At 39.8% G+C, this 22,619-nt stretch overlaps 1 protein-coding gene across 3 annotated transcripts in view; it reads left to right on the plus strand.

The window, feature by feature from the left end:
- NDC1 (NDC1 transmembrane nucleoporin) overlaps positions 1–22,619 on the plus strand; it is a 47,151-nt gene that overhangs the window by 11,865 nt on the left and 12,667 nt on the right. For 2 of the 3 annotated variants that reach the window (XM_014844331.3, XM_070509864.1), the window contains exons 6-16: positions 948–1,056; positions 2,744–2,795; positions 4,835–4,970; positions 5,790–5,882; positions 7,601–7,682; positions 11,124–11,282; positions 13,496–13,741; positions 13,832–13,944; positions 17,039–17,089; positions 19,082–19,145; positions 19,913–20,013. In XM_014844331.3, the coding sequence (XP_014699817.3) occupies positions 948–1,056; positions 2,744–2,795; positions 4,835–4,970; positions 5,790–5,882; positions 7,601–7,682; positions 11,124–11,282; positions 13,496–13,741; positions 13,832–13,944; positions 17,039–17,089; positions 19,082–19,145; positions 19,913–20,013 (1,206 nt within the window). The remainder of the gene's footprint in view (positions 1–947; positions 1,057–2,743; positions 2,796–4,834; positions 4,971–5,789; positions 5,883–7,600; positions 7,683–11,123; positions 11,283–13,495; positions 13,742–13,831; positions 13,945–17,038; positions 17,090–19,081; positions 19,146–19,912; positions 20,014–22,619) is intronic. The other variant, XM_070509863.1, reaches the window with a different exon arrangement.

Below are 22,619 nucleotides of genomic sequence, written 5' to 3' on the forward strand. Positions count from 1 at the left end.
CCAAAAGCGGAGCAGAATTTGAGAAGTTCATCTTTGGTTTGTTAGGTTTCCTTAGATTCTTTCCAATAATTTAAAAATATTTTCTCCATTGGCATTTTTGGGGCAGAGACTGGATAAGGCCAAACAACCCTTGTTTCACAAGAAGTATAGTTTTTTCAGGAAAAAACTTTTTTTCTTATTTGATTCATTTTTCTTAAATTGTTATAAGTGGAAGATACACGCTACGGAACTATTTAGCTAGTTCAGCCTTATCTCACAGATGACTAGATAGAGAGGAGACATGACTTGCTCAGTGTTGTAGAGAAAGAGGAAACACTAGAACTCGGGTCCCTGATCCTTAGACTGGTGTCTTCTTCACTGCCTCCTATTGTTCTACAAGCAGCATTTAGAAAAATTTAGTGTAGAGTACAGTGTACGTTGTCTTTAGGATTTCAGGCTCTAAGGTCAGTTTGCCTGGATTAAAACCTCAGATTTTCGTTTCGCCAGCTGGTAAGAGGGGTTAAGTTACTTAAGCTCTATGCCTTGGTTTTCCCATCTGTAAGATGGGGATAATAATCGAACCTCCTTCATAGGGTTGTTGTGTGGTTTAAATTGATTAATGCTTGTAAAGTGCTTAGAACAGAGTTTGGTATGTGGTAAGCGCCCAAAGAATGTCACCTGCTACTGTTGTTGTTATGTTTTTTTATATTTTCTCCATTTCCATAGTCCTTAGTATCAAGTATAGATTGATATTGTCAATTTTCTCTCTTCTGATCTCATATCAATGAGATGTAAATATTAAACATTTTAACATCAGAAGTAGTTGATTTTTTGCCTCTGGAGTAAACGTCTTTTTGTGCAATGATTATGTTGTATATGTGGACAGTTATAGTTATGTGCTTGCTTTAGAATGAAATAAACCTCTGTGTGGATGCGTCATTTGATTCTGTTTTCCTTTTTTTCCACAGCAGTACAAGTTCTTGCGCTTTAGGAGATCTCTGCTCTTACTAGTTAAGCATAGTTGTGTGGAGTCACTGTTCCTGATTAGAAATTTCTGCATTGTGTATTATTTTCTTGGTAAGAATTTCTACTTTTTGATACAGGGTATGTGTTAGCTCATAGCTCAGAAAATGTCAGTTACAAAGTCATTCTTGGTTGTATTTGTATGTTTCCTACGCTTGTAGTATGTGATTATCCAACCAATTCATTGTTCAGATTTTCAAAGTGTTTAGTTAAGGGAAAATATTGCTAAAGAAAATGTAGTATATACATGCAATGGAATATTATTCAACGTTGAAAAAGAAGGAAATCCTGTCACATGCTATAACGTGGATGAACCTTGAGGACATTGCGCTAAGTGAAATAGGCTAGTCACAAAAAGACAAATGTTGCATGATTCCACTTGTGTGATGTATGTAAAGTACTCAAACTCTTAGAAACAGAAAGTAGAATGGTGGTTACCAGGGGCAGTGGGGAGGGAGAAGGAGTTGTTCAAGGGGTACAGAGTTTCAGCTTTGCAAGATGGAAAAGTTCTGGAATCTGTTCCACAACAAGGTGCGTATAGTGGACGTGCAACTAAAAGTGGTTAAGACGGTAAATTTTACGTTCTGTGTTTTTTTTAACCACAATAAAAAAGAATGTATTCCTTTAAAAAAGGAAAATATTGTATGTCATTTGATCATTACTCTAAAAATAACATACTGTTTTTTATAAGTTTGTAACCTGTTACTAATACCATAGAAATGTCCTGTTGCTAAGGGAACCTTGTAGCATTTATTAACATGAATCTCAAGCACAAAAATACAGCTTATTTAATATAATGAGCAGTACAAGTTGAGTGGAAAACATTAATCTCAATAGCAACCCATAATAATATAAATAAAATCCAACATTCTAAAGTCCTGTTTCCAGACTAACTTTTTCTAATCCTACTTTTTTCTATGGATATAATTTTACAAAATTGTTCTCACTGTGTAGAGGCTATTCTGTTGTCTAGTTTTTTCACTTGTAGTTTGTATAATCCGTTTTTCTACACAGCTCTTGTCATTGTCATTCTAATGTTACCACTTTGCCGTGTTGGATTAACTTCACTACAGTCAGCCTGGCAGTTCCTTTGTAGTTGTACGTTTGGGCTGACGTAGCGGCTGTGTCAACATTTCCATGGTCAACTATTTCTTCTATAACTCCATTTATGTCCCATTCAAATTTCATTTCCAGTATTAGCACTTTATTTCTTTGCTGCCCCTTGGTCTTTTTTGGCCAGTTTCCTCTTTCAGTTACGTTTGTACAATGTCATGTGTGTCTATCGTAGGAGACAACAGCTGCATGCTTTGCTGTCTGTGTGAACTAAATAACACATGTGAGTGACCAATTACCAACAGACGCTGAAAGAAGTGACATGGCTGGTCACAGATCATGGTGTGCATCTGTTATCTCCATACTGATTTGTGTGCTAAAAAGCCGGAAGTAGCACATTCAGTTCCTCACAGGTACTGTGCCACAGTAACTGAAATTTGAATTGTGGCGTTGAAGGCTGGTGTTACTTCACTAAACCATACTGAAATATGTACATATTGGAACTGCACAGCAAGGACTGCCTGTATTTAGAAATTACTCTTTTCCTGCTCATTCCTGATCAAACACTCTAGCGTTTTCACTGAGGTCTTGGTGTCGACTTGGTTGTCTCATCAACTCCATATTCCAAAGCATGATTAAGATTTATTAACTTTCTTATGTTCATAGCATGGTGTTCTTTCCCCCTTAGGCCATATTCCCAAAGCTTGGATTAGCACTGCTATGGACCTTCGCATAGATGAGTAAGTGATATATGAAAAGTCTAATTTTAACTCTTTTTAGATGTTTCCATCCTTTTAGATGTTTGCTACTTTCCAGATATTTTGTTTAGATTTAGGCTTTAATTTTTTTTAAAATTGTATTCATTTTTGAATACACATAGTTCACATAGTTTAAAATTCCATTGGTATTTAACAGTGCTTACTGTGAAAGAGACGCCTTTTGCTCCTTTCTCCAGTCACCCAGTTACTGTCCCCAGAAGTGAGCAATGATAATTCAGTTTTTGTTAGATACAGCTTTTATATCATGGACTTAGAAAAGTAGACTTCTTGAGTTGCGTGGACATGCGGCTCTTTTGTTTTTCTCCTCAGTGACCATTGTGTGCTTTGCTGCAGACAAGCACAGTGCTGTGGTGTTACTCTAATTTTGTCCATGAGGAAACCATAATTGAGCAAGGTCAAGTGACCAGTTGAAGGTCACAGGTGGCAATTGAGTGGCAGCACTGGGTGTATTGTTCTAGTTACCACGAACTTTGCACCTAGATAAAGCTTTAATCTTTATTTGTCAAATAAATGTAAATTTCTCTATTAGTGTTTGTTCTTTTAATTTTTGGTTCCTCCACTGTGAGACTTTCTATATCATACATGGCCTTCGCTAATGCCAGTTTCTGGGAGTGGAATATTTGCATTTATGGGTGTTTGAAATATTATTGCCACAGTATAGGTTTCAATTCCTAACTTTTAAAGCTTACCAGGAAAATTTAGTTTTGCTTTCTGCTTAATTGCTAAATATGAAACCAAATGCATGGGTCATTCATTATGTTAGCCCAGATTTTTTCTTTTTTAGGAAGGTTAGCCCTGAGCTAACTACTGCCGATCCTCTTCTTTTTGCTGAGGAAGAGTGGCCCTGAGCTAACATCCATGCCCATCTTCCTCTACTTTATATGTGGGATGCCTACCACAGCATGGCTTTTGCCAAGTGGTGCTGTGTCTGCACCGGGGATCCAAACCAGCGAACCCCGGGCCGCCAAGAAGCAGAATGTGCGTGCTTAATCACTGCACCACTGGGCCGGCCCCATTAGCCCAGATTTTAAACTGGGTCAAGTGGAAAGAGAAAAATGATGCTTGATAGAAATTTATCATAGTAGTTCTTTCCTCCTTCCATTTAAAAAATGTTTTGTTTATGTGGCAGTGCCTGATATTCTCTCCTTAATGTATGCCAGCAAATGTTTACTTGAAAGCTGAAAATAACTTCATTTATTGTGTGGCCCCCTGCCCTCCAGTGAATGTCAAGCGCTATGCTGGGCACTCCTAGTAAAGCTGTTTTAAATCTCATAATGGCCCTAAGAGGCAGAATGAAGAGATTATGCCACCGTTACATGGATGAGGTCACTGAGGAGGGGGAGGTCACTGAGTGGGGGGAGGTCACTGAGGAGAGATAGGTCAAGGGTTTACCTGATCACAGCACTTACACATGACCGGGTCAGAGGTTCACATCCTGTTTTTATAATTGCTAGTTGTGTGACTGTAAGATTATATTGACTTTGCTAATTGATCTATTCAAGGTTTTGGCAAAATAGCATTCACTTTAGCATTGTAACAGTTTCTTAAATTATTTAAAAGTAAAGGTTTTTAGGTTATTGTTACTTTTAACTACTATGAAACTGTTTATCGGTATACAGATGGAGCTGAAATCTGGTCCAGGAGAGGTACTGGTCATGTTGAATGGGTTTTGAGTATCAAACTACAGAAATAATAATAAAATTTTATCCACCCTCTAGGGCTTATAGGCTCAGTTCATTCTTCATAGTAAATGACAGTGATGATCTGGAACACAAGAAACTGAGTGCCAGTTTAGATCTCCTCTTCTCTTAAGGCTCCCTTATGTACCTTGTAAGACAGTATTAGGGAGAGAACTCTATAGGGTACAAAAGGAGAGGAGTCTATCACCATTATTATTTTGAAATTGGATTTATTTGTTTCTCAGTGTGGAGCCCCAAGTCTGTTAAATGGTTAGATTGTGTTTTTCCCATAAGATTAAATAGTAATTTCTTCTTTTATAGGCAGTTTCATAGGCCTCTTGACACTGTGAGTGGCCTCTTGAATCTCTCCTTACTCTACCATGTCTGGTTATGTGGTGTCTTTCTCCTGATGACTTGGTACAGCTCCTGGATACTCTTCAAAATCTATGCCACAGAGGTTGGTATTGAGTTTTTTGTTAATGCTTTTGTGTTTGGAGTGCACAGATTAATTTTTAGTAGACTCTTGTCAGCATGCTCTTAGGCCCAAAGCCATCTTGAGAAGTTGGGTTTGGTTTCTCTTCTGAGACTTCGTTAGGGACGTATCATTTACAGCTGTCATGTACGTGGTATTTTCTTCTGACGAACAGTGTTGGTATTCTTAATTGTTGGAAACTGAACAGAGTGGACTGCTGATGGTACTTACTATGCTCTCTCTACAGTTTAATTCTCTTCTGAAGGTTTCCGTTTTCTCTATTGAGTACCTACTAGATGGGCCTGAATTTTAAATTATTTTTATGTGCTATTGATAGAGATACTATTAAAATATTTAAGTATAAGGCAATAAAATATTTGTTCTTTGAAGGAAACTTTTAAAGTTTACATTGAAGAAATTATTTTAAATGAATGGGAGTTACATTGTCTTTATCATCCAAGTGTTTGTCTTGGGAAACAAGTGTTTCTGTTTCATTTTACTATCTCTGTAGGTTTGTGTCCTTCAGTGGCTTCAGAGAATCTGTTTCTACAATTTGTTTCTATTATTAGAAGCCAGAGATCTAATAAAATTAGGAGAGTAACATTTTAGAAAGTAGTATGTTTGGGTATATGTAACTTAAATACAACCTATTTTTGCAAGGAACACTAAAGATGTTAATTTGTTTGTATTGTTTCCTGTTTAATAAATTTCAATTGGTGCTTAATGTAATAAAGTATTATTTAATGTAATAAAATCACAAATATAATAATTTTCATAGTCCTCATATTCGATTATATTTGACAGGCTCATCTGTTTCCTGTTCAACCACCATTTGCAGAAGAGTCAGATGAATGCCTCCCGAAAGTTTTAAACAGCAATCCTCCCCTCATCATAAAGGTGCCAGAATGGTGCATTTTGTATCTTTATTCAGTCATCTTGAACTTATCTGAAGGAAGGACTTGATATTTAGCATATTTAGCAGTTTAGATATCTTTTCTGAGGGCCTAGAATATTCTAGGACTAGTGTTGTAAAAATCACCTACACGCTACCCTGAATGCTGTTTCCTTTTTCAGTTTTCTTTCCCTTTTTTTTTTTTCCTGAGGAAGATTAGCTCTGAGCTAACATCTGTGCCACTCTTCCTCCACTTTATACGTGGGTCACCACCACAACGTGGCTGACCTGTGGTGTAGGTCTGTGCACAGGATCCAAACCCATGGACCTAGGCCGCCTAAGCAGAGTGCACTGAACTTTCCCACTTCGCTGTGGGGCAGCCCTAGTTTTCTTTCGAAGTGACTAAAATGCAAGTATGTATTGCAATGGATGTATAGAAGCTAAGCTCATTCTATATTCAGATTAGATTCAAAAATATTTCCAAGCATGAAATATGATGATGTACAACCATATGCATTAGCTTTTCACAAACTCATGGTAGCAAAACAAAGCACCCTTGGTTTTTTTTAATCTCTGGATCAAGACGTATTTTTGCTTGTGTGGCATTTTGTTGGCTGTGATGATCAAAGGTGGTGCTTGGTAGTATGAGGCCTTCAGTGAACTCTCTTAAAATGTGGATAATGGTAGTGATTCCAAAACATTTTAACCAAAAGAGTTTAAAGAAGTTGCAATAAGTTTACAAATCAAGCTAAGTGAGAATAAATTTGATTTTAAATTGCATTTTTGCAATTTTAAAGTAGATCTATAATATGTGTGATCCTATTAAGAGGACATAGTACTTGAAAAAGAATTGAAATAGTTAGAATCAGAGTTTTGATTATGCTCTGGAAAGATTATAACTAATAAGAAAATGAACCATTGAGGCTCTGATTACCTTTAAATAGCAATTAGGACTAACTTTAATATATAAACAAAAATATAAGTAATTCATTTAGTTATTTAACAAATCGTTATTTACTGGGCAGGTGTCAGTTACTGCCGGTTGCTTAGGGTATAATGATGAATAAGGTGTTACAAACTCTAAAGGAAAAGGCAGATACACAAAATAATGAAAATTTACTATGCTAAGTGCAGTGGGAACCACTTACTCTCCATGGGACCAATGCAAGAGAGTTTCACAGAGGGGATGGTGTCTTGAATGATGAGTGAAGAGGTATGCCAAGGAACAAAATGAAGATTTTCAGTAAAAAAAAAGTACAACATATGTGTGTGTCTCCTATGTGCTAGGCACTGTCTTTGGATGGGGTAGCAAGCAAGATGTAGTGTGGTGGGTGGAATGAGATGAGACAAGTAAACAAGCAATTAGAATAAATTTCGTTAAGTGGCACGATTGAGAACTGTGTGAGTATGTGTTTGTGCAGGGGAGGCCAGGGAGAGTTCCAGGAGGAAGTGATGTTTAAGTTTCCTACCACAGGTCGGAAAGAACAGAGAGTTCTGTAGTGTCCTGTAGCTGGAGCCTACGGTGGGTGGGGTGGCCAAACAGAGGGTAGAGGCGGGAACGTTCTGGAAGTCTAGAAAGGAAGGTTATAGTGCTGAAATACTATTTCCTTCGTGAAAAATTTCAACTCATCTCCCCATAGATATATAATGCTAAGCCTAATTCATAAGTAAGATTTTATATGGAGATTAAACAATTAAATAATGTATATTTTTTCTCTTTTAGTATTTGGCCTTGCAGGACCTGATGTTGCTTTCTCAGTATTCTCCCTCACGAAGACAAGAAGTTTTCAGCCTTAGCCAACCAGGTATCGCTAAAAGTAACAGACTTGATTAGGCATGTGTATGCAGAAAGTATTCCACTTAAAGTTTTTGATGAGAGAGGTATATTTAATAAAATTTTATACATGAGCAAGTGCATTAAATGAAGTCTTGATTTCAATCTTATACACCTAAGTGTTTGCATTGTTGTGGTTAGAAGTTATATCGTTGAGAAAAGTTTTTTTTTTTTTTTTTTGGAGGAAGATTAGCCCTCAGCTAACTACTGCCAGTCCTCCTCTTTTTGCTGAGGAAGCCTGGCTCTGAGCTAACATCCATTCCCATCTTCCTCTAGTTTATACGTGGGACGCCTACCACAGCATGGCTGCCAAGCAGTGCCATGTCCGCACCCGGGATCCGAACCAGCGAACCCCGGGCCGCCGAGAAGCGGAACATGCGAACTTAAGCGCTGCGCCACCGGGCCGGCCCCAGAAAAGTTTTTTTTTTTATTGAGGTCATAATAGTTTACAACATTGTGGAATTCCAGTTGTACATCATTATTTGTTAGTCACCATATATATGTGCCCCTTCACCCTTTGTGCCCACTCCCCAACCCACCTTCCCGTCTAGTAACCACTAAACTGTTCTCTGTCCATGTGTTAGTTTATCTTCCACATATGAGTGAAATCATACGGTGTTTGTCTTTCTCCGTCTGGCTTATTTCGTTTAACATGATGCCCTCAAGGTCCATCCATGTTGTGGCACATAGGATGATTTTGCCTGTCTTTGTGGCTGACTAGTGTTCCATTGTATATATATACCACATCTTCTTTATCCACTCATCAGTCGATGGGCACTTGGGTTGCTTCCAAGTCTTGGCTATTGTGAATAATCCTGCAGTGAACATAGGGGTGCATAAGTCTCTTTGAATTGTTGATTTCAAGCTCTTTGGATAAATACCCATGAGTGGGATAGCCAGGTCATATGGTATTTCTATTTTTAATTTTTTGAGAAATCTCCATGCTGTTTTCCATAGTGGCTGCACCAGTTTGCATTCCCACCAGCAGTGTATGAAGGTTTCTCTTGTTCTGCATCCTTTCCAACATTTGTTATTTTTTGTCTTGGTGATTATAGCCATTCTAGCGAGCTTAAGGTGATATCTTAGTGTAGTTTTGATTTGCCTTTCCCTGATGACTAGTGACAATGACCATCTTTTCATGTGCCTGTTGGCCGTCTGTAAATCTTCTTTGGAGAAATGTCTGTTCATGTCCTTTGCCCATTTTTTGATCAGGTGGTTTCTTTTTTTGTTGTTGAGTTGTCTGAGTTCTTTATATATTTTGGAGATTAACCCCTTGTCGGATATATGATTTGCAAATATTTTCTCCCAGTTGGTGGGTTGTCTGGGAAAAGTTTGGGTTTTTTTCCTTCTTCTCCCCAAAGCCCCCCAGTACATAGTTGTATATGTTAGTTGTGGGTCCTTCCAGTTGTGGCATGTGGGATGCCGCCTCAGCATGGCCTGATGAGCAGTGCCAGTGCCATGTCTGTGCTCAGGATCCGAACTGGTGAAACCCTGGGCCGCCAAAGCAGAGCGTGCACACTTAACCACTTGACCACAGGGCCGTCCCCTGAGAAAAGTATTTTTAAACTTTTATATTGTTTCCTTCAGCTCTGTCATTCCCTTAACCTGCAGAAATTATGAGGTAGCTTAATAGTTTTAGAAGCAGAAATCACAGTTTAAGAATCCTAAAAGTTTTGATGCTACAAGGGATCTTAAAAATCGGGTGGTCTAATCTGCAGATGGGAGCCCTAAGTCTCAGAGAGATTAAGTAGCTTAAATAAAGGTAATGTCAGAGTTGGAGTAAGAAGTTCTGTCCTTTAACTCCAAGCGCAGAGTTCTTTCCTCCTGCCATGACACTGTGCCTCCCTTAAAGACTAATAGAAAGGAACTGGATTTGATGGTCACCCTAGGGTGCTCTTGATGACTCGGAAGCACTTCTCCACTGTTACTTGCCAAACTCTTCAAGACTAGTTGTGCCAGTACTCTGCCTTGTTTCTAGAGAGAGAGCATTCTAGCTCCGGCCACCAACGGGGAACAGAGAACCTGGTAGCTTTTCATCTTCTCTCATTATCTTGCCAAACTTGCCAATTCTCAGATTGTAAAATAAACCTTCTATAGTTAAATGTTGCATGGGAATGAAATTCAGTTATATAAAAATATAAATGTTTGGAGCCCCTGTCCTTTCAGTAGTGTGAAAAATCCAGAGCTGATGCTGTGGAGAATTAACCATAGCCATACTTTTCTCTCGGACTTAGCTTCACTTAGGAATCTCTATACATTAACTATTTTCACCAGATACTCAAGTAAGCTGTAACAGGGTGGTATGTTCTCTGGCAGAGAACTTGCATTCTAGGGCATATTATTAACATTTAATTGGACTGTTAGATGGTTCCCTAGTGGTCCTGAGTTAAGCAGTACAAAACATCCTGGGGTCAACTGATGGGCTGTTTTGTTTCTGGGATTCCCCTGGAGTTGTAAATGGGGGGCATGTTTAAGGAGCGACCTAAGTAAAGAGAGAATGCTTATTTGGCACCCAGGGGAACCAGTTCTCAGTGGGTTCCTCTGCTATTCTCAACTCCTAATGAAGCATAGTGGATTTTTACGTCATAGCTCTAGGGGATAAAGGTCTTAGAAAATCAAAAGATAATGAGAAATAAGGGAAAATAAGAGTGTGGATCACAGTAGTTTCAATAACCAGACAGCAGATATGTAAACTCTCCAAGAGTAAAATGTGATCATTATCAAAGAATATGTCACTCCTAGAGATACACGGGTATCCCCTGCTTTTCGAAAGTTCGCTTTGTACCACTTTGCTTTTACAAAAGGCCTATGTTAGTTAACTGAAGGAAATCTGAAGATGATTTTCACTGTTAGGGAAAAAGGTGAAAATAGCATTTTCGCTTTATGCTGTTTTGGCTTGTGAAGGGTTTCATAGGAACACTCTGCTTTCGGATAGTGGGGGAAACCTGTAATAACAAACGGACTGGTGTGCAAACGAAGGTGTCGGGAAGCACAGTGGGTCAGACACAACAGTTGAGAGGTCGCGGGGCCAGAGGGTGCCTCTCCGTAGATGTGCTCATGCTGGTTGTCTTAGGCCTCAGTCTGCTCAGTGCTGCTAGTGCAGTAACCCTGGGCTTTTTCACTCCAGCTCTGCTGTTGTGTTTGGCTTTATTTTAGCGATCAGTTTGAGAGGTTTTTTTTATAGTAAAATAGCAAGTTTTTGCTTGTAGACTCTTGTGAAAATTATTTCATCCAAATATTTATTGGACTCCTGCTGTGTATTGGATGACACAATTATAAATAGTAGCTAAACTGAGAAAAGGGGGCCCTGATGCAAAGTGTAATGGAGTGTTTCTTACTGAGTTTTCTCCCCACTTTGAGCAAAGACTGTGAGATTATCTACATTTTAAAAGCTGCTGTTTGGACCTCCTAGGTGGACATCCCCACAACTGGACAGCCATTTCACGGGAGTGCTTGAATCTTTTAAATGATATGACTCAGAAACTTGTTCTCTACCAAGAAGCTGCTGCTACGAATGGGAGGGTGATGTCTTCCTCATACCCAGTGGAAAGTAAGAAATTGAATTGTCCAGGTAACTTCTTCTACTCCCAAGAGAGGGGAAGCATTTACATTTTCTTTCCTAAGAAAGATAACGGTGGTTAATCTAAGGATATGTATATGAATGTGAGGTATATATTTTTAGGGAAAATTGATCTAATATATGGGGTATTGTACTAAACCAAGAAAAAGGTCTGGGTATCATTGCAGATTGAAACAGTTAAGTCCAGTGTGGTGGTGGGGTTAAAAAGGCTGACAAAATGTTGGTCATCACAGAGAAGACTTCAGCTTACTCTGATACAAGGCCAGGTGCATCTCTACAGGTAATATTGGATGCTGTTCTGGTTGCAGTATCCCAGAGACAAAAAATGGTTGGACAATGTCCAGAGAAGAGCAGTTGAAATGGAGTGATTCAGGGGTGGGGGCATCACATTTACTGTTTTAAAATAGCCTAATAGAATGTTAGTACCCCTTCAGTTTGAGAGATGAAAGCTGAGAGAAGGACGTACAGGTGGAGGAACCTATGCTGTTTTACCAAATCCCGTAAGTAGAAGATGCCTAGGCGTGTAAGACTGATAAAGACTTAATGTTCAGATGCCTTTGGAGCCAGACATTTAATGGAAGTGGGCGAAACTGGCTGGGTGAGGACGCCGGTAAACTTGAAAGCACAGGCTTCATCTGAAGGGGGCGGCTGCAGGTTAGCTTCAGTGCATTGTTCCTGTGTGGGAATTCGAACCCAGTATCTGGACTTCTTTTCTTTTTTTTTTGGAAAGAAGCCTGAAATCTGAAAAAAATTTTAAGTCAAATCTTCTACTTTTTAAATGTTGGCAACTAATCTGTTTAAAAAAATCTCTATATGGGCCAAAGTAAACACATCTCTGTTTTTGACTTCATTACTTTGGACGGATCATAGACCAAAAACAGATTACAAAGGAAAAATGATTGAAATAAGTTCATGAATTTTAAAAGATTTTTAAAGCTTCTAGAATATTTCAGAGGTTATCAACTTTCAGGTTAGCATTTATTTATTCAACAAATACTTTACTGAATGCCTACTGTGTACCACAAAATGTGCCAAAAGCCGGAGAACCAAAGATGGGAAACCCCTCTCAGAACTGACCTTTTAGTGGGAGGCCCATGAATAGTAACAAGATAGTATAACTGCTAAAAGGAAATCTGTCAGAAAGGAACCCCAATGGGTAAGATGATGTTTGATAATGAAGGGAGGCCTTGGATGTGTGAAAAGGAGTTTAGGTTTTATCCTGTAGGGATGTGGAGCCATTAGAGAGTTTTAAATAGGCTAGAAACATCAAATTAGCAAATTAGGAAGATTATTGTAACCTTAGGTTGGAAGGATCATGGGTCTGACCAAATATGGATTATTCGTTATTTTAAATTGTTGTCATATCCCATTACTTAATCAAAAGTGACCTTCAATTTTGAAGAATAATTGCAAAACTTAAAAACCCCAGTCTTAATTTTTCAGTTGGTGATTCAAAGATTCTAATTGACACTAACCCTTAAAAAGTCATGTAATGAAAATTTGGCACTTTAAATGTTTAATGTTTTATGGTGGTTTAAGAAGACAGAATGCTAATATAATTTGTCTTTGTGCCTTCTACTGGAGTGGCAGGAAAAATGTTCCTTTGTTTTGGTACAACAGACTCTAAATTAGTAGAGTTAGAATTTTCCAAGAATCTATTTACAGAGCAGATTTGTAGGGTCAGATGTATAGATGTCCTGGGCAGATTAGTCTTTGCTGTGAATTTTGTTAACTTGAAAGAACTTTGGAGAAAATAGGATAAGGTTAGCACTCTCTATCTGTCCATTTTCACAATAGAAATTTGGCGTGTTTAGCTGAGTAATAGGTACAGTAGGATCATGCTGTAAAACTGGACAGATTCTAATGCAATAAAATTAAAGTTGTTGCCATTTAAAAATAAAATATAAATTGACAAGTTCATTCAAAACAGCTTAGAGTTAGAGAAGCTGACCTTGAAGATAAGGATATTCATAGAGCAGAAAAAACAGGAGAAGCTGCACCAGTCTGCCGTGAAGAGGTGGATGAAGCTCCTTGGGCTGCAGCAGTGAAGTCTGGCTCTTGAGAAATGACCCCACATGGAAACAGCCAGCTGAGCCTGGGGAACATGCGTTAGACAAATGATGGGGACGTGTAGGTCTTGAGAACTCCCTACTGGCCTGCTTGAATCAGGTTGCCTCTTCAGCACTGGATCTGTTCTTTTACAGAAGAAACTACTTTTCAGACCCCGACATCTAACCAGATGCCTCGGCCTTCAGTGCCACCATTAGTTAGGACATCACTGTTTTCCTCAAAATTATCTACGCCTGACGTTGCAAGTCCTCTTGGAAGCCCATTTGGCTCTGGTGTAATGAATCGGATGGCTGGAATTTTTGATGTGAACACCTGCTATGGGTCACCTCAAAGTCCTCAGCTAGTAAGAAGAGGGCCAAGATTATGGACTTCTGCTTCTGGTGAGGACTATTTTTTTTCTCAAATTTGAAATGTCATAGTTTCAGAGAATCAGATAGCCTAAGTTTTCACCTTCTTGGGTTTTTTTGTAGATCAGCAAATGACTGAATTTTCTAATCCTCCATCTACCACTGTTAGTGCTGAGGGTAAGACAGTGAGACAGCCCAGTGGGATTTATTCATGGATTCAGAATAAACGTGAACAGGTAGGATGATATGGTTACAGGATTTACATTTGGGCATGTAACATTGAGAGCATCAAGGATCTCACATGAGGAAGCCATCAGGAATGAATAGGACTTTTCTTTTGATGCTTCTTTTATTAACTTGACCCATATGAAATTGCCAGTACAGTAGTCTCCCCTTAGTTGCTGGGAATACATTCCAAGACTCCCAGGGATGCCTGAAACTGCAGAGGGTACCAAGAGCCCTGTATGTACTATGTTTTTTTCCTATACGTATATATTTGAGGTGCGACAGCAAAACTAGCATGAATTTATTTTTCCTTCTTCACAATTTCTGGATAGATTTGTTCTTACTGTGGATCTTAGCAACCTCAGCATATGATTTTTTTTTCTTTCCTTATTAAGTTAAGAACTTTCACATTTTCACTTAAAGGCAGCACTTTATGGCTTCTCTTCGGCATATCCAAATGGCCACCATCACTGCTCTTGCGCTTTGGGGCCTTTACTAAGTAAAAGAAGGGTGACTTGAACACAGGCACTGTGATACCGTGACAGTCAATTTGATAACCAAGACAGCTACTAGGTGACTAAGGGTGGGTTGTGTATACAGTGTGGATATGCTGGACAAAAGGATGATTCATGTCCTGGGCCATACGGAGTGGGGTGGTGTGAGATTCCATCACTCTACTCAGAACAGCGTACAATTTAAAACTTATAAAATGTTCATTTCTGGAATTTTCCATTTATTATTTTCAGACCACAGATGACCATGGATAACTGAAACTGGAAAGCGAAGCCACAGTTAAGGGGGGACTACTGTATTTGACTAGTTTGGAGCTATATAAATTGCAATTTAGTATAGCTTAACCTAGTACAGTGCCTTTGATCTGTGAATTCTTTAAGAGAGATTTATTGAGTTCTTTATATATGCAGGATGTGGTTTTAGGCACTGGGAAAATAGCAAACAAAAGTCCCTGAACGTATGTTTACATTCTAGTGAGGGCAAATAGATGAGCAAGAAAATGTATTATACTATATTTCTTTGAGTCTACAAAAACTATTAATTGTAAGACTTATTTTACGTACTACTAAGAAAAATTTGCCGGTTAAACCGTGACAGGCTATTGACTGTAAGGTGCATCCTGATATGTTCAAAATATGAAAAATATATGTCTTAAAAGGGAAGAAATTTGATCTCTTGAGTGCTCTATAGAAACAGAGCAAGTAAGGGAAATGGAGTGCCTGGGGCAGGAGTACCATTTTATGTGGGGTGAGCAGGGGAGTCTCAGTGTTAAGGTGATACTTGATCAGAGACCTAAAGGGAGGCAGGGAACAGCAAAATGCACAGGCCCTCAGGTGGGAGCGTGCTGGGCTTGTGTAAGAAACAGCATGGACACTAGTGTGGCTGGAGCAGAGAGTGCGGGGAGAGTGCTGGGTGGGTGATGAGGTCGGGGAGGTAGCAGGCATCCAGAGCTCCTCGCTGTTGTAAAGACTGCCGTTTTCTCTGAGTGAGATGGAAAGCCGCTCGATGGCTTTGCCCACAAGAATGACGTGATGTGACCTTACGTTTTGAAAGTGCTGCTCTCGCTGCTGTGTGGAGACTAGATTCTCTGCGGCAGGATAGAAGCAGTAGAGCTGCTGGAGGAGGGAAGGAGGAGGAGAGGAGAGGCGGTAGTAACGCTGCTCGGGGAACTGAGTGGGAGATGCTGGTGCCTGTGACCTCAGCGGTTGTGGTAGAGACTGTCAGGTGTGAGATCAAGGCCTGAATGTGTTTTAAGGGTAGATGTAATAGGATTTGCTTGTGGTTTGGTTGTGGTGTGAGAGAGTCAATGTTGACTCTAGAGTTTTTGGCCCAGCACTGTATTGAGTTGCAATTTACAGATGATTCTGAAAGAGGAAATTTGATAGAGGTTAGGTGGGGACATCAGGGGAAATAGACGTTTCAATTTTGAGATACTTATTAGACAAACAAGTGAAAATACTGAGTAAGAAATTAGACATGTATCTGGAGTGTAGGGGAAAATTCTGGGCTAGAAATGAATATTTGGAAGTCATCAGAGTATAGACAGTATTTTAAGCCGTGAGACCCCATGAAGACTCTTGGGGAATATAGATACAGAAGAAGAGATGCAAGAACTGGGACCCTCCAGTGACTGGAGGTCTGGCAGAAGAATAGCAGAGGAGACCAAGAGGCCATTGCCGTGAGACGAGGACCAAGAAAAGAAAGTGTTTCAAGGAGAAGTGTGGCAGTTCTGTTGATAGATAGCATGAGATTCAAACTAAGAATGAGCTGTTGGCTAGAAATGTGCAGGTCATTGAGTCCTTGACAGGAGCTTTGGGGGTGCGTGATAGGGATGAACGCCTGATCGGCATGGGGTCAGGAGAGACTGGGAGAGGAATTGGAGACCACAAGAAAGGCTGGATCTTTAAGGAGTTGCTGTAAGGGGAGCAGAGACATGGGGTAATAGCTGGGAGGAGTTGAGGGGTCAAGGAAAGGTTTTATTTTTTATGATGAGAGAAATAACATGTTTGCTGATGGAATGATCAGTTTTTAGAGAGGGAAGAACTGAGGACGTTTTAGTAACTTCAGGATCCCCATCTATGGCTCTGTATGCCGGAAATACTGCCTTGTCCTGAATTCACTTTCAAGTCAGTTGGGCTATGTAGCTTTCAGCTTAATACTGAGGAAATTGTTTTCCATGTAAATGTCAACTAGTAGAAAAACCACTTCATGTCTTCTAAGATTTTTTTTTCGGTAGAGGGAACACATTCTTTTTTGATATTAAGAGGTTAAAAGGCAAGACAACTGTGGAGAATTGAGAAGGAATATGGTCTTAGAAAATGTCACCAGAACCCCTTTGAATTCGTTTTATTATGACAGAGCTCTGATTTGGGGGTTAGACGTATGTATGTGGGAATGCAATTTAGGCTAGATGGCGCATCCTGGTTATCCAGTTTATAATACAGAGGTATTTACTTAGGTAGTTTATTGTAAATATTGTTCTTTCTCTGTAAGATGTGAGGTGTTGAAGTTAGTGTCAGGAAGAACCTGGAAATGTGTAATACTTGAATAGAATTGAAAACTAAATGTGTTAATTCTTTTTTTCCAACTCAGATTAAGAATTTCTTGTCAAAACGGGTGCTGATAATGTATTTTTTCAGTAAGGTAAGACTATGTAGTTATAGCTACGTTGGGATTGGGGGGGAGAGGAAATGAAATAAAAAATGAAGTAGCAGATAGAATTTGACTTGTAAATATTTAGCTTGATCCTAGCAAGCCCAACAGCTTTGCCTAGTGCTTCACTGAACCTCCACGTCGTTGACCGATGTGCGCATCTCACCTCGCTGCCTCCCTGTGGCTTAACTCTGGTTGGCCTCTGAGTCTCTGGGCGGCTGGCAGCTTTGTGCTGACGTGCAGCCCTTCCGGCCATGAGCAAATCCATGACTATCTGATCCTCCGTGGCTCATTGTCCTACTCTAACATCTTTGTTGCCAATTTGGTGTTCAAAAGAAAGTTGACTGGGTTAGATCGCAGATGTTAAACTTGTAATGGATAAGAAGTAATTTCAGGCCACAAACTTAATGACTTTCCGACTTGTCTGTCAGCTATTCCAGCTGCCACAGGAGAGTAAATCTCAGTTGCAGACACTAAAGATTCGTTCCTGTTTTCACTGGCTACATCTGTTGTGTGTTAATTAATCCTTTGATGAGCAAAACCTTTGCCCATATGTAGGGGAAAGAATTTTTTAGTCTTTTTAATCTAGCTTCTCTCTTTCAGCAGATATTGCAGTATCAGCTAATAATGCACTCGATTAATGCCTTTAAGTGAAAATTTGCATTGGCATACATTATTCATTTTTATTGTTTGGGATTCATACTCTGGTGGGGAGAGAGAGCTGACTAACTGATAGAGTGTGGATACACATCACAAAGAAGTATTTCAAGTTCTTGAAACTTTTTTCGCTATGGTGGCAGGGAAAATCCACCCAACTAGCAGTTACCTTTACCAAAAATAGTCTACCTTAGGCTACCCATTAAAGCTTTGGAGAGCTGTCAGGCCCCTGAGGAAGGTGTCTTATCTTCCACCAGGAGGAAGGGAGGTGGTTGGAAGTTTGACTTCAGTTATTTGTTTCAGAAGGATGGGAAGAGAACTCACCTTTGTGTGTCTTATGTATGCCGTGCTCTTTTCACTCAAGTGCCCTGCTTTAATTCTAACAGCATTCCGGTGAGATTCTTTGTGTCCTCATTTTACAGATAAGGAAACCTGAAGCTCAGAGGGGTCAAGTAGCTAGCCTAAGGGCACATAGCCAGTAAATGGCAGAGCACACACTGAACAAGATCTCCTTTTTGCTTGGAGGTGAACGGCCACTTTTGATTCTGATTTTGCAAGGGGATCTATTGTATGATAAGGAGTTGTAGACACTGCTACTTGATGCTGAGAAGTGTACTGTGCTGGTGTATTTACTTGACTTCATTGGGCGCATTACCAAAGCCAGCAGTTGTTTAAATGGGCCACTTATTGCCCCATACTGTTCAACCTTGCTATGTTAAAGAAGGTCAGGTGATTTTTCTTTGGAATGGGCTTGAGGGTAGACAGTTTAAGAGAGGTAACATGTATTTAGGCAGTTCTTTTGTTTTAAAAAAAAGCTTTTGTGGGGCTGGCCCGGGGGCGTAGTGGTTAAGTTCAGTGCTCTGCTTCGGGAGCCCAGGGTTTGGGGGTTTGATTCCTGGGTTCCAATCCCGGGCGCAGACCTACACATCGCTTATCGAGCCATACTGTGGTGGTGTTCCACATGCGAGTGAAGGACGATCGGCACAGATGTTAGCTCAGGGCCAATCTTCCTCACACAGAAAAAAAGCTTTCCTAATCATTCCGTTAAGTGATTGCTCTACTAATCCTCTGAGGTTGATTGAGCTTATGTAACTCTTATTTTAAATGAGAAACTGAGGCACGTAGAGATTTAGAGACTAGGCAAGGGTCACACAATAAGGTGGGGGCAGAGTGCTTTATTGCAGTGAAGTCATATTGTGTAAGTATTTCAGATTTTAATTCTTGAGAGGCAGCTGTGAATTTATTATTGTTAGACTCTACATAGTCGATTAGATGAAAATAGAGTTTTTGCCTGGGGGAACTTAAATGTTTTTGTTGTGTTTGTAGCACCCAGAGGCCTCCATTCAGGCTGTTTTTTCGGATGCCCAAATGCATATTTGGGCATTAGAAGGTAAGCAATCTCAGTGTCCTGCAACTGTGTTTTAATTATCAGTTAAATATTGAAGGATATCCATGAAAGGTCAGTTCTGGACTTTGATGTCAATCTTTGAATTTTCAAATACATTTTTCTGTCTTGTTTTCTGTAGATCATTTTTCTTAGGTGTTTAGGTGTCCTTTAATTTGGGCAGAAATTTTCCTTGTATGTGAGTAGACAAACTGAGCCTGGGATCCCTGCATCTTCTGTACTGCAAAAAACTGTCATTAATGGATTGTTTTTTAACTGCCAACTTGTGTTGACATGACTTATTTAGCATATTTTAACATACTGAACTTAGGGTAAATAGTGAAAATTTAGTTGTTGAAGAGCTGTTTCTTTCCGTCGTACAGCTGCCGCCTCCTCAGTCTTAAATGCTGCTTCCTCAGAGATGCCTTTCCTGGCCCCCCGGGAAAAGTGTCCTCAGGATTCCTACTCTGTTCCCTTACTGTGCTTTGTTTTTCTTCCTAGCACTTATTCCCAACACAGTATTATTTTTAAAAAAATGTTTTTCCCTGCCGGCACATAAGCCGAGACTGTCGCTCACTCATGACTGCTGTGGCTGAGCACCTTTCAGGGCCTAACCCAGACTTTGGCCCCTCTGTCTGTGGTATTACCCACTCTCCTTTATTTAGAAGTTTGTTATAGATTCAGGATGTTAATTGTTTCTCAGATAGACATATTGCAAATAGATTTGCTTAATTTTGATTCACTTTTCACTTTTTTCTTCTTTTCCCCTTGAGGTCTGTCTCACTTGGTAGCAGCATCATTTACAGAAGATAGATTTGGAGTGGTCCAGACGACACTACCAGCTATTCTTAATACTTTGTTGACGCTGCAAGAGGTAGGCAGTACGTGGGTTGGTGGGGCAGAGATTGCGTCTATTCATTTCCCCACCTCCCCTTGCTTTTTCCATTTGTTTTTTATATATCACGTTTATTGAATAACAACACATATGTTGGAAGTTAAAATAATGGTACTATTCTCACTCTCAGGAAATTATAATCTAAGAGAGACCATGAAGAGAAACTTTTAATTCATTTATAAATAATTTTATAGAAATTGAAAAAGTATACTAAACTTGTAGGAGATACCTCTGGTACTAAACGGATTATTTAGGATATTGGAATTCTGTTCAGTGATAAAAGTTTGGATCCTTACCACTTATAGCTATTGAAAGTGACCTGTAGCTAAATTACCCATGCAGATAATGAGTTACTTATTGGTCAGAGGCTCAGGAAGATAGAGCTGAGGGCAGTGGATGTCTGCCACGAGGCTGGGTGGTTAGTTTTAAACTAACAGATCTTTTTAGTCCTGGACTTAAAGAAAGGCAGAAAAATAAAACCTATGCTTCTTGCTTTCCCGGACTTCATGTTGGATGATATGTTTTACACCGCCTTGTAATATTAGTTACATGGCACATGAGGGAGAGAAACACTGAGTGCTAGAGACAGTGAGAGGTGTGGGGGTTGGGGCGGGCAGTAGGTTTTCTGAAAGAGGTGCTTCTGAACTTGGCTTGAAGGATAACAGTGGGTACATCATAAGAGAAAACATGCTTCACGATTCTTCCAATCTCGATTCATTTTACCTTTTACCCATCAAGGCCAGTGATTGTTTCTCTTTTACTTTGAGTCCTCTTTGTGCTCACTTTCTCGTGTGTCACTTGAGACATGTCTGTACACATGGATACTTTCATTATTTGTGCCCTTTTGCTAGCTACCTTTCTCTAAAAAAATAATTTCCCAGTATTTCTCCACACTTCTCATATTTGGCCTGTCTAACCACATAATGGGTAAGCATGATTCAGGCGTATCTTTGGTACTCATAGCAGAGTTTGTTTCTATCACTCTGGCTGTGTCATCTAAAACAGAAGAGCAACAGAATAATGACTTCATGTCATTTTTTTTTTTGGCTCTTCATAACTGTCTTGTGAAGTAAGCAAGATGGAGCTGTTTTAGCTGTTTGACAGACAAGTGCTCGGCGGCTCGTGGGCTTCTCAGGTCTCACACACGGGTCTCGTGGAGGCGGAGCTGGGACTAACTGGAGCTGATTCCAGGGCACCGGCAGTGTAGGAGACCCCAGAGGAAGCTACACATCCACGTCCCTGCTTCTTTCTGAACTTGTCTACCATCTTGTCCCGGGCTGCTTTTTTTCATGTAGGATTCTCTTCAGAGAGAACGGTTCTGCCCCTAGAACTGTGGCTTTCAAACTTTGTGGACCATGACCTACAGTATGTTTATATTAGACTCAGAATATACACCTGTGTGGAATAGAAACAAAGCTTAGAACAGTACCTTTTACTGTGTGCAATGCATTCTAATATTTCATTAAAAAAAGGCTAGTTGAAACTGAGTTGATTGACGAGGCTTACACGACCTCACGCTAGAGGTGTTGCACCCCAGTTACTCTGTTCTCACCTTCCACACCATCACAATTTCTAATTCTTCTTCCTAGTTGGTTATGGTTAGGTATGACAAGGAAAGCAATCTGTTCATTCCATTATTTATAGTCATCCATACCATTGGTTAGGAAGATAAGAATCACACATTTGTCAAGAGGTCAGGCCCTATTTCCTTTGAAACAGAGGGGTTGGAGAACACTTTTGAGGGGCAGAGTGGAAAGAGGCAAAGAGGCATATTTTTGAGAGTAGGGAAGAGGTAAAAGGAAGAGGTATACTTAGCTTCTGAGTATAAAACCTTTTCCTTGTGTGAGGCTTGTGACGTCTGCCCTCCCCTACGCCGCACCACAGGCAGCCTTTTGGTTATACTCTGCAGCCATCAGATTTTGCAAACCACCGTACCAGTCTTTCCGTTTCTACCCCGGATCCTGAGATTGATTGTAGTGAGTAATTCAGAGCCCACGTGGATATGTGTCCCCGCCTTGGCTGCGCAGTGCTGTGACTTCCTCCTCTTCACTCCTCTTTTGTATACCCTTCAGTCTCAGCCCGCGACTACCACCTGGGCCTCATCATGCCCTGATTCTCCACCTCCAAAGCTTAAAACACCCGGATTCTACCCTCTGAGCCAGAGTCCTAAAATGTTTTTTGTGCCAAGGGTCCCTTTGGCAGTCTGATGACGCCCATGGACTTTTTCTGAGAAAAATGTTCTTAATGCGTAAAATAAAGTTCTTAGGATTAGAAAAGAAATCAGTTATATTGGAATATAATTATCAAAGTGTTGAATTTGTGATATAAGAATGTGTGCTTCTTAATTAATGCATTAAATAACAAGATCTATGAGTGAGCCTAATAACTATCATCGTTTTGAAATAGTGGTAAGATGAATGGTATTTCAAGATACTGCAATAGTAATGTAATGTGAAGGTTTGGTGATTTCTGTTGGTGGCAGAGTCGCAGGAACTGCTAATACTGTTGTGATTTGTTGCTTACATTCATAATTGAAAGAAATGCTAAATTTTAATTGGAGCTTAGTGAAGATAAACATCTAATTT

This window comes from Equus asinus, chromosome 5 (genome assembly GCF_041296235.1).
Source record: "Equus asinus isolate D_3611 breed Donkey chromosome 5, EquAss-T2T_v2, whole genome shotgun sequence".
NCBI classification, from domain to species: Eukaryota; Metazoa; Chordata; class Mammalia; order Perissodactyla; family Equidae; genus Equus; species Equus asinus.